At 51.5% G+C, this 14,647-nt stretch overlaps 1 protein-coding gene across 3 annotated transcripts; it reads right to left on the bottom strand.

Annotated features, from left to right (window-relative positions):
- Positions 1-565: 565 nt before the first annotated feature.
- COPZ2 (COPI coat complex subunit zeta 2) lies at positions 566-12,811 on the bottom strand. Of its 3 annotated transcripts, none has more exons than XM_039475859.2 (9): positions 12,650-12,811; positions 11,879-11,953; positions 8,920-8,971; positions 8,268-8,359; positions 7,751-7,806; positions 7,222-7,299; positions 4,131-4,182; positions 3,510-3,548; positions 566-867 (listed from the first exon to the last, which is right to left on the bottom strand). In XM_039475859.2, the coding sequence occupies exons 1-9, from the start codon at positions 12,758-12,760 to the stop codon at positions 820-822; spliced, it is 603 nt and encodes a 200-aa protein (XP_039331793.1). In that variant the 5' UTR covers positions 12,761-12,811; the 3' UTR covers positions 566-819. The 3 variants fall into 3 exon arrangements, with proteins under 3 accessions (XP_039331793.1, XP_010340416.2, XP_074244744.1); XM_010342114.3 differs by having other exon boundaries at positions 8,920-9,001; positions 12,650-12,809; XM_074388643.1 differs by lacking the exons at positions 11,879-11,953; positions 12,650-12,811 and adding an exon at positions 11,239-11,265 and having other exon boundaries at positions 8,920-9,001.
- Between the last annotated feature and the right edge of the window lie 1,836 nt (positions 12,812-14,647).

The raw sequence follows: 14,647 nt of genomic DNA, 5'->3' as shown, positions 1-14,647 counted from the left end.
CTGGGACACCCCTCCGCCATCCTCTCCCTCCGGACCTGCAATTCTTCACACCCCCTGCAGCGCACTGGGTGCTCAGGACACATGTGCACGGTGGGGGCTGGCCATGCTCTCTCGCCCCCACCACCTGCAAGCTTGCAGAGAGCTGTAGTGCCCAGGGTGTTTGCCAGGATAGGATTTCCACGGTTCCAGGCATGGCAAGAAAAATAGCCATGCTGTTCCTCGGTTTGTTCAGAGAAAGCCTTACTCCCTTCCCTTCTGGAGGCTGGGAATGGAAAAAGTGACTCAAGGAATCCCCAGCGGAGCCATCATGTATGTACTGCACCGCAAAATAGAGGTACCATGTTTTACCCTCCCCTACCTGGCAGTATGCGCCACACATGGGGCTCTGTGGTATCAGCGTCGCACCCCCTCACGGTGTTAAATAGTCCCCTTTCCCTTGTCCCACATCTCTCCCCAGTCACACAACCACAGGGACACGCCCCACCTTGGTACTGGATATCCCTATGTCGAGCCACAGACAGTGCGGGAGCCCACACACTTATGAGGCCAAGAGATAAGGAGACCCTTGGCAGAAGACAAAAGCAGGTTTATTAGGGCCCTGGGGCCAGGAATGCCTAGGGTATGAGTTAAGGCCGGGGCAATGAGAAGAGGTGACTCTGCTGAGGCCAGACTTTTGCATCTCCTGGCTGGAGACCTTGGGAGTCAGTTCTGGGAGGAGCCTGGGGATGCAGAGGGGTCTCTCCTGACCCTGGGATCTTTGGGCTGTTGCCAGGAGTGGGGAAATGGTCTGGAGGGCAGGGAACCTTGAATCCACAGCCTTCATTTCAATAACGACCATTTAATTTGTTCCTTGGCGGACTGAAGAACCTGGAGTGGGGGAGGTCGAGAGAGAATGAAGAAGAATGTCAAATGCCTCCACACACAGTCATGGGGAGGAGGTCCACAGCCCACCTTTCCCAAGCGCCCCTGCACCCCCCAGTCACTAGGTGGCAGCAGCTTGTCTCCACTTGGCTTAAACTCGGCCAACCTTACCTCAGAAAGGGCAGACCAAACTGGCTGCAGCCAGCTCCCACCTCAGGCCCAAGCCTGCCAGACCTCTGGCTCCTACATCTGCAGCGTGGGTGTGGCAGCAGCCTTGTCTCCCCCTTGTCATGGCATGAGCGTTCCCGCCCACAGTGCCAGGTCCAGGTGGAGACGGGGCCCAGGCCTGACACTCCCTGTACTCAGATGCCTCAGCTCTGGCCCTGGCTGGCAATGTGTCCCCAACACCCCACCCCAACCACTGCTGATGTGGCACAGCTGGCAAAGGGTGGCTGGCCAGACCCTGCTGTGGGGTGCCTGCTTTCAGCTGTGTGTACTCCCAGGCCCTGCAGCGGAAAGTCTCAGCCCAGTGCTTACACAGATCAGTACCAGTGCACACATGCATGTGCAATACCAAAGTGGGAGAGGCAGATGGGACTCCCGTGTGTCCCTCAGATTGTCCCTCCAGCCACTCAGCTTCATTTCCTTCCAGAGAAGGAGGGAACACTGTATGTCTCCTCTTGCACAGTCTCCCTCCTCTCTTGGGGACAGTGGCTCAGGGTTCGCCTGATTCTCCTAGCCAGAATCTAACTTTCTCCTGATTTTATCCCCCATGGGCTACCTGCAGCTTCCTTGGTTTTTACTCAAGAATTCCATTTACAGTGCTGTTTTTGGCTGGGCGCGATGGCTCAGGCCTGTAATCCCAGCACTTTGGGAGGCTGAGGTGGGTGGATCACAAGGTCAGGAGATCGAGACCAGACGGACCAACATGAAAGCCCGTCTCTAATAGAAATACAAAAATTAGTCGGGCATGGTGGCGTGCTCCTGTAGTCCCAGCTACTTGGGAGGCTGAGGCAGGAGAATTGCTCGAACCAGGGAGGCAGAGGTTGCAATAAGCTGAGATCATAGCACTGCACTCCAACCTGGGCAACAGAGCAAGACTCCATCTAAAAAAAAAAAAAATGCTGTGTTTTCATTCTTTCTCCCTTTGGAAAAATACTGATGGTTATTCAGCATGTGTTAACTTGTTCGGAGCCTGCTAAGAGCTTGCCGTGTACTGGCTCACTGAATTCTCATAACTCCATGGGGGAGGTTCTGCTATTATGTGAGGCCCAGAGAGGTTGAGTAACTTGCCCTAGGTCATCCAGCTTTAGGTGGTATGGTGGAACATGTACCCTGGGATGACTTCCACAAGCACCCGTGTTCTTTCTGAGTGTGTGTGTGTGTGTGTGTGTGTGTGTGTGTATGTGAGACGGAGTCTCACTATGTTGCCCAGGCTGGAGTGCAATGGTGCAATCTTGGCTCACTGCAGTCTTCGCCTTCCAGGTTCAAGCAATTTCTCTGCCTCAGCCTCCCAAGTAGTGGGATTACAGGTGCCCACCACCACACCTGGTTAATTTTTTTTTTTGTTAGTAGAGACGGGGTTTCACTGTCTTGGCCAGGCTGGTCTTGAACTCCTGACCTCATGATCCACCCGCCTTGGCCTCCCAAAGTGCTGGTATTACAGGCATGAACCACTGTGCCCGGCCATACCTGCATGCTTATCTGCTCTGCTCATTACTCCCTACCCTTTTTCTACCCGGAAAATTGCTTTGCAGCTGCATTCATTCCAGCATGGTATGAGGAAACATGGGGAATCAGAGGGGAGGGTGAGGCAGAGTGAACGCCAGGGGCAGTGCAGGAAAGTGGGCACCACACCTGGGGCTCTACATGAGACAGCACAGGCTCATCCCGGCAGGGCCACCACAGCACGAGGAGTTAGTGCCAGGGCGGGAAGTTCCATACAAGCAGGATTAGTCTGAGCAGAGAGACCTGCAGGCAGACAGAAGAGAGGTCAAGACAGTCAGCCTGAAGTAGCAGGAAGTTTGTGCAGTTGGGGAGGCCTGCTGATCAGGCCTCAGAGCCAGGAACATCCCCCAGCCTCCCACTCCGCATGCACCTCCAGATAGGGCCATGCAGGGTTGTGGCAGGTTCTTCCATAGCCAGGTCATTCACGAGCAAGGTGACAAGTGATGAGTGGGGAAAGTCAGATCCTATCATGGGTTTGAGAGTCCTTTAACAATCCCAGCATGCACTCTAAATGGTAAGGACAGGGTTTAGGAGCCAAACTCCTATTTGGTATCCTTTCCAGGTTTGGGTAGAGAGTGCGTCAGAGGCCTGAGTTACCAGATTTTTTGAGGAGACAAGTGACCCAGCCATCTCCAAAGTAGGCAGCTCATCCCAGTTTCAATCCAACTAAACCAAGCCAGGAGAGAAGGTGGGCTAATAGTAACATGCCCATTCATCCATTAGTACCCAGTGCCCCCCAGCTGGAGAGCCCAGAGGCCTCCAATGAGTCTCTCCAAGATATGACCTGTCACCGCCTCATCCCTTCCCTTCTGCACCTCTGGTTTTTCAGCCTTGATAGCCCTATTGGGTCCCCCTAGGATGCTCTGCTCCTCGTATTTCTCTAGACCATTTCTAGCCAAGGCAGATGCAGGAGGGCCTACCTGGGCCACACTCTGTTCAGTCAAGCCGCCATCATCTGCCTGTAAGGAAACAGAATCAAAGGGTGGGGTCGGACCAGGGCGGTGAAAGGGGCATGGGGGAATGGGTGAGGTGGTGCAGTGGTTAGTGTGATTCAGAGCTGCATCTGTGTCACTGGTTAGTAGAAGTCCTGCAGCCTGTCATTTGGAAGCCAGGACCCCTGGGATTCTGCTGTGGTGCATAGAGGGTGAGGGAAGATGGGAAGGAAGGTTTCATCCAGACATGAGAAAGCCAAACAAGGCAGGGAGGTTCTATCCATACCCCTGACCTCCAACCTCAAGGCCAGGGCAGCCACCTGGTGCCTCTTTGAGGATGTATTTATTTCCCTAGTCTATACTTCCTACCAGGAAAGAGGTGAGGTATTTGTGCTCCTAGCTGGGGAAAGGACAGGAAGATCTCTTTCATTAACGGACATCCCACCCCCCCACTCCATTGCTCATCCCACCCCTAAGAAGTTTATCAGCCCAGTGATTGGCTTCTGCTAGAGGAGCTTGGGCTTCTACCATCTTGGTCCTGGTAGCACGGTGCCCAGGGAGGACAGGAAGGGCCTAGAAGAGTAAGGGGACATGCAGGAAAACTCTTACCCTAAAATTCACCTTCTGGATCACTTGCTGAGGGTCACTCTCCAGAATCACACTATAAGATGAGATAAAAAACAGGAGGCAAATCAGTGGCACAATCCTCCCCTTTCCCTATGCGTCCTGCAACAAACCTCTTCCCTCTTCCCTCTCCCTATGCACCCTGCAACATCTTATCAAACCTCTTCTCTCCCCCTATGCATCCTGCAACATCTCCACCTTCCAGGTTCCTTCCCACTGATAGCCCTCAAGTCAGAACTCTCCCTCAGCATGGAGGGGCCTCAGCTCTGATTCCCTGATGCTTCAACCCAGTAGTCCACATGCTTTGTCATCCCTGAGCAAAATCTTCGAAACTCGGTAACAGTCTGGTCTAGAACGATCAGGCTGTTAAAAGTAGGGACTCTCAAAACTCAGGAGCTCTTGAAAGTTCACTTCATCTTCTGGGTTTAGGGGTGGATTCCTGTGAAAAGACTTAGGAAGGAAGGCCCTGGGGGTTCTTAACTTGTTGTACTGTTATTTTATGGCATGGGGTCATGCCCTACATAAAAGAAATGAAACTCCAAAAGTAAGCATCCACCCAACTTCTTCCCATTTTTTTTTTTTTTTTTTACTTTAAACATTTTTAAGGTTTTGTTTTGTTTTGTTTTGTTTTTAAAGCTGGGCACAGTGGCTCATGCCTGTAATTCCAACACTTTGGGAGGCCGAGACGGGTGGATCACCTGAGGTCAGGAGTCCAAGACCAACTAGGCCAACATGGCAAAACCCTGTCTCTACTAAAAGTACAAAAATCAGCCAGGTATGGTGGCACACACCTGTAATCCCAGCTACTCAGGAGGCTGAGGCAGGAGAATTGCGTGAACCCGGGAGGTGGAGGTTGCAGTGAGCCAAAATCACATCACTGCACTCTAGCGTGGGCGACAGAGTGTGACTCCATCTCAAAAAAAACAAAAAAACTTCCCTTTTGATAGACCCAAATATTGTAGCTTTTCTCAGAGAGCAGGTACTCCTTCATGAGGCCTTGGGGGTATGTACATGTAGGGTACCTGGGTGTGAGAGCCTGTCACTGCGGCAGGACAAAGAGGACAGGATCTGAGTGCACCTCCTTACCCAGTGAGCGTCCTCCAGGCCAGCAGCTTTGTTTTTTTCTTTTTTTACCAAATTGCTGGAAATGACATTTCTTGGGAGCCTCTTCCAGGTCCCATCCTTGGGCTAGGCACCCCCTGCCCCAGGCTCCCTAACCAGAGGTCCTGTAATCCATAAAGACAGAGCATCCCAGGCCAAGGCTCCAGTTTAGGCGTTGCCTCCTGACTGGCGCTTCCCCAGTTTTTCTTGGCAGGAAACTGTGAGCTCCTCTGAGGCAGATGAGAAACTTGTGAAGCTTACACCTCAGGCATCCTCCTTTGCACAAGCCATCCAGAGCCCTGCCTCTCGTTTTGCATTTGTAGTTTTGTGTGTGTGTAAAGTTTTCCTTCAAGAGAGTTCACCAAATTGTCTATGCTTCTGGCTCCCCCAAACCTGGCCTTACCCTACTCCCTTTTGAGTTCCAGAAATCTGCGGGAGGCCTAGCAGTAGCAGGCAGTTAATGGCTATAGAGAGGGAAGCATTCCTTAGTGCCCCAGGCAGTTCAGTACAGTGCCATGGAAAAAGCACAGCCCCTGGAACCATGCACGTGGTTTTAGATCTTGGCCCCGCCAGTCCTTAGCTGTGTGAGTGACCTCTGGCATGTCACTTGAACCTTTAGGCCCGTTTCCTAATCTGTAAAATTATGTAATGGCAGCCAGGCGCGGTGGTTCAAGTGCTGTAATCCCAGCACTTTGGGGGGCCAAGGCGGGTGGATCACCTGAGGTCGGGAGTTCAAGACCAGCCTGACCAACATAGAGAAACCCTGTCTCTAACTAAAAATGCAAAATTAGCTGGGCGTGGTAGCACATGCCTGTAATCCCAGCTGCTTGGGAGGCTGAGTCAGGAGAATTGCTTAAACCTGGGAGGTGGGGTTTGCAGTGAGCTGAGATGGTGCCACCGCACTCCAGCCTGGGCAACAAGAGGGAGACTCTCAAAAAAAAAAAAAAAATCTAATGATAGAGGCATGTATGTTTTTAAAGTGCTCAAGAAGTTTCTATTATCCTTTGTCCCAGAGCCAGAACTTCTGGTTTTTTTTTTTTTTGAGACGGAGTTTCACTCTTGTTACCCAGGCTGGAGTGCAATGGCACGATCTTGGCTCACCGCAGCCTCTACCTCCGGGGTTCAAGCAATTCTCCTGCCTCAGCCTCCCAAGTAGCTGGAACTACAGGCGTGCGCCACCATGCCCTGCTAATTTTTGTATTTTTAGTAGAGACAGTGTTTCACCTTGTTGACCAGGATGGTCTCGATCTCTTGACCTCGTGATCCACCTGCCTTGGCCTCGCAAAGTGCTGGGATTATAGGCTCGAGCCACCGCTCCTGGCGCAGAACTTCTTTTTCTACCTGAATTTTGATCCCCTGATGGAAATTCACGAACCAACTTTTCTTTAAAGTGCTCCTAGTTTCCTAAGAATATACTAGCATACCAATAGGAGGCAACATTTATTGAACGAGAACCACAAACTTCACATGTATCTCCTCATTTCATCCCCACAATCCCTTATTCTCCCCATCTTAAAGATGGAGAAAGTAAGGCTCCGGGAGTCAGTAACTGATCCAGATCACACATCTAACTGGTGTTGGAATTGAGCCCTAAAAGTGGGAGATATCAGGCTGGTAGGACTGTCTGAAGTCCTTACAGAGAGGGCCAGAATCTGTGCTTCCCCTGGGCATTGGAGACTCTTGAATAGACAGGGTTTGGGGAAAATCCCGAACCCTGCCTATTCAACAGTCTACCATAGTTTGACATTAGGTTATTGTCTTGTTTGGCTTGACTGTGGCTAACGTTGAAATCAACTTCCATCTTCATGAGTGGGGCGCTAGTAAGGGGAAGGGGTGGGGGAATGAGGGAATGGGATCCCTGGAAATATGCGGGGGGAGAAGTTGGTCAGACTTCTGGCCATGCTGGGTGCCATCTGGGGCTGATGACTCTCAAAGGCACTGCTGCTGTGAGTGTCCCTGACCATCCCCTCCTTACCCGCCATCCACAATCTCGTCTAGCACCAAGAAGGCTCCGTCCATGTTCTCGAGCAACCAGCGTTTCTCCACGTTCTTCCTGAAGGTGGACACAAACTCCTGAGCCTCCCTGTGCCTGGGAGGAACTGAGTTCCTGCCTAGGTGAGGCCAACCCCACTCTCCAGAGACTGCTTCAGTTACCCCTTACCCAACAAGGAACGGAAAGGAGAATGTGAAGGGTAGTAAGCACAGAGCCCATGCAAGGCATTCCTGAGCACAGGGCAGTTCTGCTTACTTGCACCCCACCTTGTCCAACTTCCTACACTTTGGACCTTGACACCTCAGTACCCACCACAGGACCCCAAATGCATTTCACAACCAGGTTAGATGCTATAGCATAGCCCTACTTCAGTTCATTGTATCGACTGTGAACTTTTCTTTTTGGATTATCTTAGTCTTTTGGGGACCTCAGGAGAAAAACAGGAAGGAAGGGCCCTGTGACATATCAGGGCCGGGGGATGGGTCCTTAGAGGGCAGAGAACCTTACTCACCTTAACATGTGGTTCAGAGATTCAAACAGGCAGGTGAGAACAGCCATGAGCATCAGCTGGGATGGGCAGATATGGGAGGAGGAAAACAAGAGAGCTTGAGGTTAAGAAGGTCAAAAGAAGCCCTTGAAGCCCACCTATGTGGGCAACAATGGAGAGTTCTCCCTTTTCAGAGCCTGGGCTGGAGACTGCAGTGTGACATTAGAAGGAATTTCCCTGTGTCTGGGCTGGGAAACTGGAGTTCTCCACTGGGAGACATTGAGTGTATCCTTCTCTAGTTAGGTTTAAGAAGGACAAAGCCTCCCTGCAGAGGAAGTGATGACCTCATTCCTGGTTCCCAAGGAAACTAAGGGGCATAGAGGATAACACAGTGTCCCAGAAAGAACCCTTCTGGCTGTCCCCCTCTACCCCATGGAGCCAAGAAGGACAGTCCAATGGTGAGCCTCCAGGGTCCAGCCTCAAGCCCAGATTCCAGGCCATTTCCCCATAGACCCTCATTGACCCAACCTCCTGATTTCACCTCATTCTCATAGGATGAGCCCACCACGTATAGGAAGAGGTCAATGCTGTTCTTGTAGACGATGGTCATGCCCCCGAAAAATGCAATCTCACCTAGAAGTGGAGGGAGCTTTCAGTCCTGGCCACCTTGCCTGGTCCCAGCCTAGCCCCTCCTCCTCATCTATGACTCTGTGCCTCTCCTCTTATTTCCTTCTCCCCTTTCCAGGGAACCCTTGGAAAGACCAGCACTAAGGACAGACACTACCATTAGGCTGCCTTGTGTCCTTCCCCTTATCTGCTACTCTATTTCTGGGGACTGCCTCAGGCCAAGGAGGCAACAAGCCCAGTTGTTGACCAGTTGACCTCCTGCCCACACTCCCACCCTGTGCAGCCCCTTGGGACCAGATCCACGTTGGGACCCCAACACTATTGGCCTCCTCAGCTAGAGAGAGGTCTGGGGATGCTCGGGGTTGGGTGGGGGGCATTGGAGAGTGACAGGGAGTGGAGGTTCTCTAGAGGAAGGGAGTGGAGAACAACTGGGAAGGAGAGGACAAAAAGCCACTAAAGAAAGGGAAATGGCCTGTGGGTGTGCAAGGCTAACAGGACAGATGTGTCCAGATGGAGAAGATCAATGTGCATCTGAGAGTCTGGTGGAGGAAGAGGGGGACACTTACTGTCAGTCCGGCTGGTCTTGTTGAAGACATTTTTCTCAAAAACCATCTGCTCCTTCATGGAGGGGAATGTGTCATCATAATACTATGAGAAAGGGAAGGAGAAGCAGCCATAGCTTTCCACACAGACTGGCTCCTCCCTGGAGCTGGGGTGGGGGAGCAGGAAATAGTGGGTGCTGGGCAAGCAGGATTCTGCTTCCCTACCCCATCTACCCATTACTGCACCCTAGGCCTGCTCGTTCACTACTTCCAAAACAAATTCTAAGCAAAGAAAGTCCCAAAAAGTAGAGGGATATTGAGGCCTACTTTTGGAGTCTCCTCCTGGTTTCTTAAAGGATCTTGTACATTCAGCAGATGTTCAGCATGCTAAGGACTGGTGTGATCTCTAGGGCACACTTACTCTACAGCACCCTGAGTCTATAGCAAAACCAGGAGTCTTTATTTATTTTTATTTAAATTTTTTTTTTTTTTTTTTTTTTTTTGAGACGGAGTTTCGCTCTTGTTACCCAGGCTGGAGTGCAATGGCGCAATCTCGGCTCACCGCACCCTCCGCCTCCTGGGTTCAGGCAATTCTCCTGCCTTAGCCTTCCTGAGTAGCTGGGATTACAGGCACGCGCCACCATGCCCAGCTAATTTTTTGTATTTTTAGTAGAGACGGGGTTTCACCATGTTGACCAGGTTGGTCTCGATCTCTCGACTTTGTGATCCACCCGCCTCGGCCTCCCAAAGTGCTGGGATTACAGGCTTGAGCCACCGCGCCCGGCTTAAAAAAATTTTTTTAAAGACAGGGTTTCACCATATTGGTCAGGCTGGACTTGAACTCCTGACCTCAGGTGATCTGCCTGCCTCAGCCTCCCAAAGTGCTAGGATTACAGGCATGAGCCACTGCGCCCAGCCAGCAGTCTTTTTTAAACAATAATAACAATCATAACAACAGCTGCTTTATTATCCCCATTACACAGATGGGGAAAGTGGGGCATCAAGAAGCCAGGTAACGGCTGGGTGTGGTGGCTCATGCCTGTAAACCCAGCACTTTGGGAGGCCAAGGTGGGTGGATCTCAAGGTCAGGAGATTGAGACCATCCTGGCTAACATGGTGAAACCCTGTCTCTACTAAAAATACAAAAATTAGCTGGGCGTGGTGGTGCGCACCTGTGGTCCCAGCTACTTGGGAGGCTGAGGCAGGAGAATTGCTTGAACCCAGAAGGCAGAGGTTGCAGTGAGCCAAGTTTGCACCACTGCACTCCAGCCTGGTGACAGAGCGAGACTCTGTCTCAAAAAAATAAAAAATAAGGACCAGACGTGGTGGCTCACGCCTGTAATCCATGCACTTTGGAGGCCAAGGCAGGCGGATCACCTGAGGTCGGGAGTTCAAGACCAGCCTGACCAACATGGTGAAACCTTGTCTTTAAAATAAATAAATAAATAAATAAAATAAAAAATAAAAAAAAAAAGAAGTCAGATAACTTCCCCAACATCTCACAGTTGTGAGGCCAAAGCTGGATTTCAGCACTAAGGATGGTCTGACTGCAGACAGCTTTATAGTGAAGATTAAATATCTAAGAAATAATTACTGGCACACATCCCATAACTAAATTAACATTTTTTGTTTGGGAATGGTGAGCCTCTCTCTCTGACTCAGTTTCTTAATCTGTAGGGAGCGAGAACCTTTGGCCTTGCTGATCCACCTCTGACCATCTGCTAGGGCAAGGTATGGTCAGCTCAGTTTTCAGTTTTCTGGATGTGGATTTTGCTACTTAGTACTCAAACTGCAAACAGATTAGCCGTCTCCCTACTGGCCGCTGCTGTGGTGAAAAAGCTTATTTGAGTGTCATAAAAACAAATAAGTTTCAGCTCCAAACAAACAGAAAATCTATTTTTTGAGATGAGGTCTCACTCTGTCACCCAGACTGGAGTCCAGTAGCTCAATCATGGCTCGCTGCAGCCTCAACCTCTCAGGCTCAGGTGATCCTCCCACTTCAGCCTCCCAAGTTGCTGGAACTACAGGCACATACCACCACACCTGGCTAATTTTTTTTTTTTTTTTTTGTAGAGATGGGGTTTTGCCATGTTGCCTAGGCTGGTCTGGCATTCCCGGGCTCAAACGATCCACCTGCCTGAGTCTCCCAAAGTGCTGGGAGGATTAGCCACTGTGGCTGGCCTTATAATGCACTTCATAGCTAATGCAGATACTACAGCTCCACAACAATTAATTATGTAAACAGTAAAAATTTATTTTCGGATTATTTTAGTTTGGTTCGCTCAGGCCATGTTTGCTAGGATAGATGCCAGATAATTGAATGGGGGATACAGTGAAAACTACCTTGAACTTCATGTCAAGAAACCTGAGTTTGCCTGTGAAACCTGTGAAATGGGAGAAGTGAAAAAACTAAGTAATAAGTAAAACTTGAGTTTGGATCTGTTAGGATATTAATACTTGTGACCTCAGGGAACTCACTTAGCTTCTTTACACCTCATTTTCTTCATCTGCGAAATTAAAGAGTTGGATTATACAGTCTCTAAAATCCCATCTGGTTCTAAATCGTTAGACTCCTTAGACTAAATCCTTAGTGTTTACCAAGCTGTAGAACAAAAGTGGAGGTTTTGAGGAGGTTTAGAGACAAACCCCAAAGAACAAAAGAGCTTGTTTGGGGGTTTGGGGACTAAGACTCCTGAGTCACAGGCTAAACACTCCACTGACCCATTAGGCAGAACTTTCCCAGGCCCAGGTCCAACTGGCCAGTAGCAGAATGATGAGAAAACACTTCAGAGAGCATGAGAAGAAACGGAGGAGACCCCTCACTTCAGGGAGCAGCACCTTGACAAGGCAGGAGGATGAGAAGGACCTCTGGAGGGGTCTAACCTGAGCTGCCCTGAGTCAGAGATCACAGTGGAGTTTCTCCTAAGACAGGAGTGTCAGTTGGGTGGGAACTGTGCCCCTCATGGGTGGGGTCAGACGTTACCTTGGCCAGCAGCCGGTGCCCATCATTATCTAGGATGAAAACAGCCTTGATGGTGTAGAGGGAAGGTTCCTGCAACTGACACCAGGGAGGAGAGTTCTGTTTGGCCCCTGATGTATCCATGGGCTGGCCTGGGATACATCCTCAGGCTCCAGCAACCCCAGCCCTCAAGGTCCACAGCTCGTTATACCCAACCCTGTGCCACATGAGCCAACCCAGGTGCCCACTCCCAGGCAGATGTTCCACTGCAGGCCCTAGTGGGGGCTGTGCCCGTTGGGTGCAGAAGGTCCTTCCGGGCCCAAGTTCTGTCATGCACTGACTGCTCCAGAGCCCGAGTCGGAGTGTATCACAGAACCTGGGCCGGGGGGGACAGCGGGCCGAGCCTCCTCCTTCCAGCTGATCCCCTGCCGGGCTGGACCTGCGCTCTCAGCGTGCCCCCAGGCCCTGGTGGGCTCCAGAAGCATGCCCATCACCCACCGGCGATGGGAGCCGTGTCTGGGACGGACAGGCCACTCCTTACCCTCCCCGCGGAATCGCAATTCACCCGCCACCCCCGCTCCAAATGGACCCAAAACTTCAGCCCCGTCGGGACAGGCCTCCTCGCCGGTCGGCGCCGGGACAAACTTTTTCTCCCCGGGCCTGGGGCCGGTCAAGGGGTGACACAAAGTTCCCAGCCACCGGGCACGCGAGTTCTGAGTTGGCTGCTCCCCCACCCTGCTCCGTCCCGGCCCAGCTCCCGCCGCCCGGGAGCCCCCACGCCCGGCCGCTCCGTACCCGCAGCCCCGAGGGCTCCCCAGCTTGAGCAGGCGGCGCTGGGCCCCCGGCGTGGGCCGCCGCGGCCCCCTCCCCCGGGTGCGGACGTGGCCAGGCCTCGGGCCGCTGCATTCCACTCGCCGCCTCGCACTGACAGCACCGCCCGCCGCCTGCCCGCTGCCGCCGCCCCGCCTCCGCGCCCGCCCCGCGGCCCCTCTCACGCGTGGCCTTCCTTTCCTCGGCCCGTCCTCAGGCTCGTTCTCCTTGCTCTCCCCTCCCGCCCTCACCCCCACCCTCTCCTTCCCCCACCTCTCCTCTCCCTCTCTCTTCCTTGGCTCCTTCCCTTACAGCCCTGAACTCTACATCCTGAGGGTACCCCAAGACCAGCCGTCGTCCCGCTTCCTGCCTGCTCTCCGGTCTGTGGCTTTAGTGTGCACCGGTGTCTGTAGGCTGTCCTGGGTCCAGCAGCAAACACAAGCAAAGCCCACTGCTGTCCGTTAAGCCCTGGTAGGTACCATGGGGACAAATACGTCAGGTCACCCTTTGGATCTCAGGGACAGGGTCTATCAGCTAGAGCAGATGAGGATAGTTCTGAAAACACCCCTCTGTGGAGAAGAGGCTTTCCCATTCCTCTCTCACTACTTGCAGAAGGGAACCAAAGTCCTGGAGACACCACCCCAGGCTCTCCTAAGACACAGATGTGGCACCATCAGAAGCAAGTACAAATGCTCCACCAATGACATTGAGCTTTGCAGCATGTTTTGGTTTCTTTGGTCTAAGTGTACCAAAGACAAGATCTCATTTCAGGGTATACTGGCTAGAGGGAAATTCACACCCTGGTGACACATATGTTACTGTTACCTATGCCTTTACGGGTAACAAGACTGTGCATGTATTTTACATTTGACACTTTGACATATATATATATATATATATATATAATTTTATTTTATTTTTTTGAGACGGAGTTTCGCTCTTGTTACCCAGGCAGGAGTGCAATGGCGCGATCTCGGCTCACCGCAACCTCCGCCTCCTGGGTTCAGGCAATTCTCCTGCCTCAGCCTCCTGAGTAGCTGGAATTTCAGGCACGTGCCACCATGCCCAGCTAATTTTTGGTATTTTTAGTAGAGATGGGGTTTCACCATGTTGACCAGGATGGTCTCGATCTCTCGACCTCGTGATCCACCCGCCTCGGCCTCCCAAAGTGCTGGGATTACAGGCTTGAGCCACCGCGCCCGGCCCGACATATATTATCTAATATAGCCCACACCTGTGAGGTAGGCATGATGGACCCTCATTTTAAGGAAAGAGAGACTGAGAGGTTGTGTGACCTTTTCAAGACTGTACAGCTAGTTGACTGGGGATAGAACCCAGGTTTTTGACTCAAAATTTCTTCCCTATTCTCTTCAAGCCCTCTTATGTTGTGGACCACAGCCATTCACCCTAGATGGTTACAGAATGGGACTTTCCTCACTGAATGCATCAAGCCTTCTTATCTTCAAGCCTCTGCTGAAATGTCATTACCAAAAGGTCCTCCTGACAGCCACCATATCTGATGTCATAGGTCTCTCCTGTCACATTCTCTCTCTCAGCATCCTATTTCTTTCCTTCATTGCACTTTCTCAATGTCTAAATATTATTTTTACTAATTTTTTTGTTTGAGACAAGGTCTCTCTCTCTTGCGCAGGCTGTAGTGCAGTGGCTCGATCTGGGCTTATTGCAGCCTCAACCTCCTGGGCTCAGGCAGTCCTCCCATCTCAGTATCCTGAGTAGCCAGGACCAATGGCGCATGCAACCACTCCCAGATAATTTTGTTTTTATTTTTATTTTTGTAGAAATGAAGTCTCAAGCCTGGGCTCAGTGGCTCACACCTGTAATCCTAGCACTTTGGGAGGCTGAGGTGGGCAGATGGCTTGAGCCCAGGAGTTTGAGACCAGCCTGGGCAACATGGTAAGACCTGGTCTCTACTAAAACAACAAAGAAATTAGCCAGTTATGGTGGTGTCACTTGTAGTCCCAG

The sequence above is a fragment of the Saimiri boliviensis genome, chromosome 17, assembly GCF_048565385.1.
Source record: "Saimiri boliviensis isolate mSaiBol1 chromosome 17, mSaiBol1.pri, whole genome shotgun sequence".
In the NCBI taxonomy this organism is placed as follows: domain Eukaryota; kingdom Metazoa; phylum Chordata; class Mammalia; order Primates; family Cebidae; genus Saimiri; species Saimiri boliviensis.
Note: the sequence above shows the minus strand (reverse complement) of the source record. Positions and strands in the feature narration are given on the sequence as shown.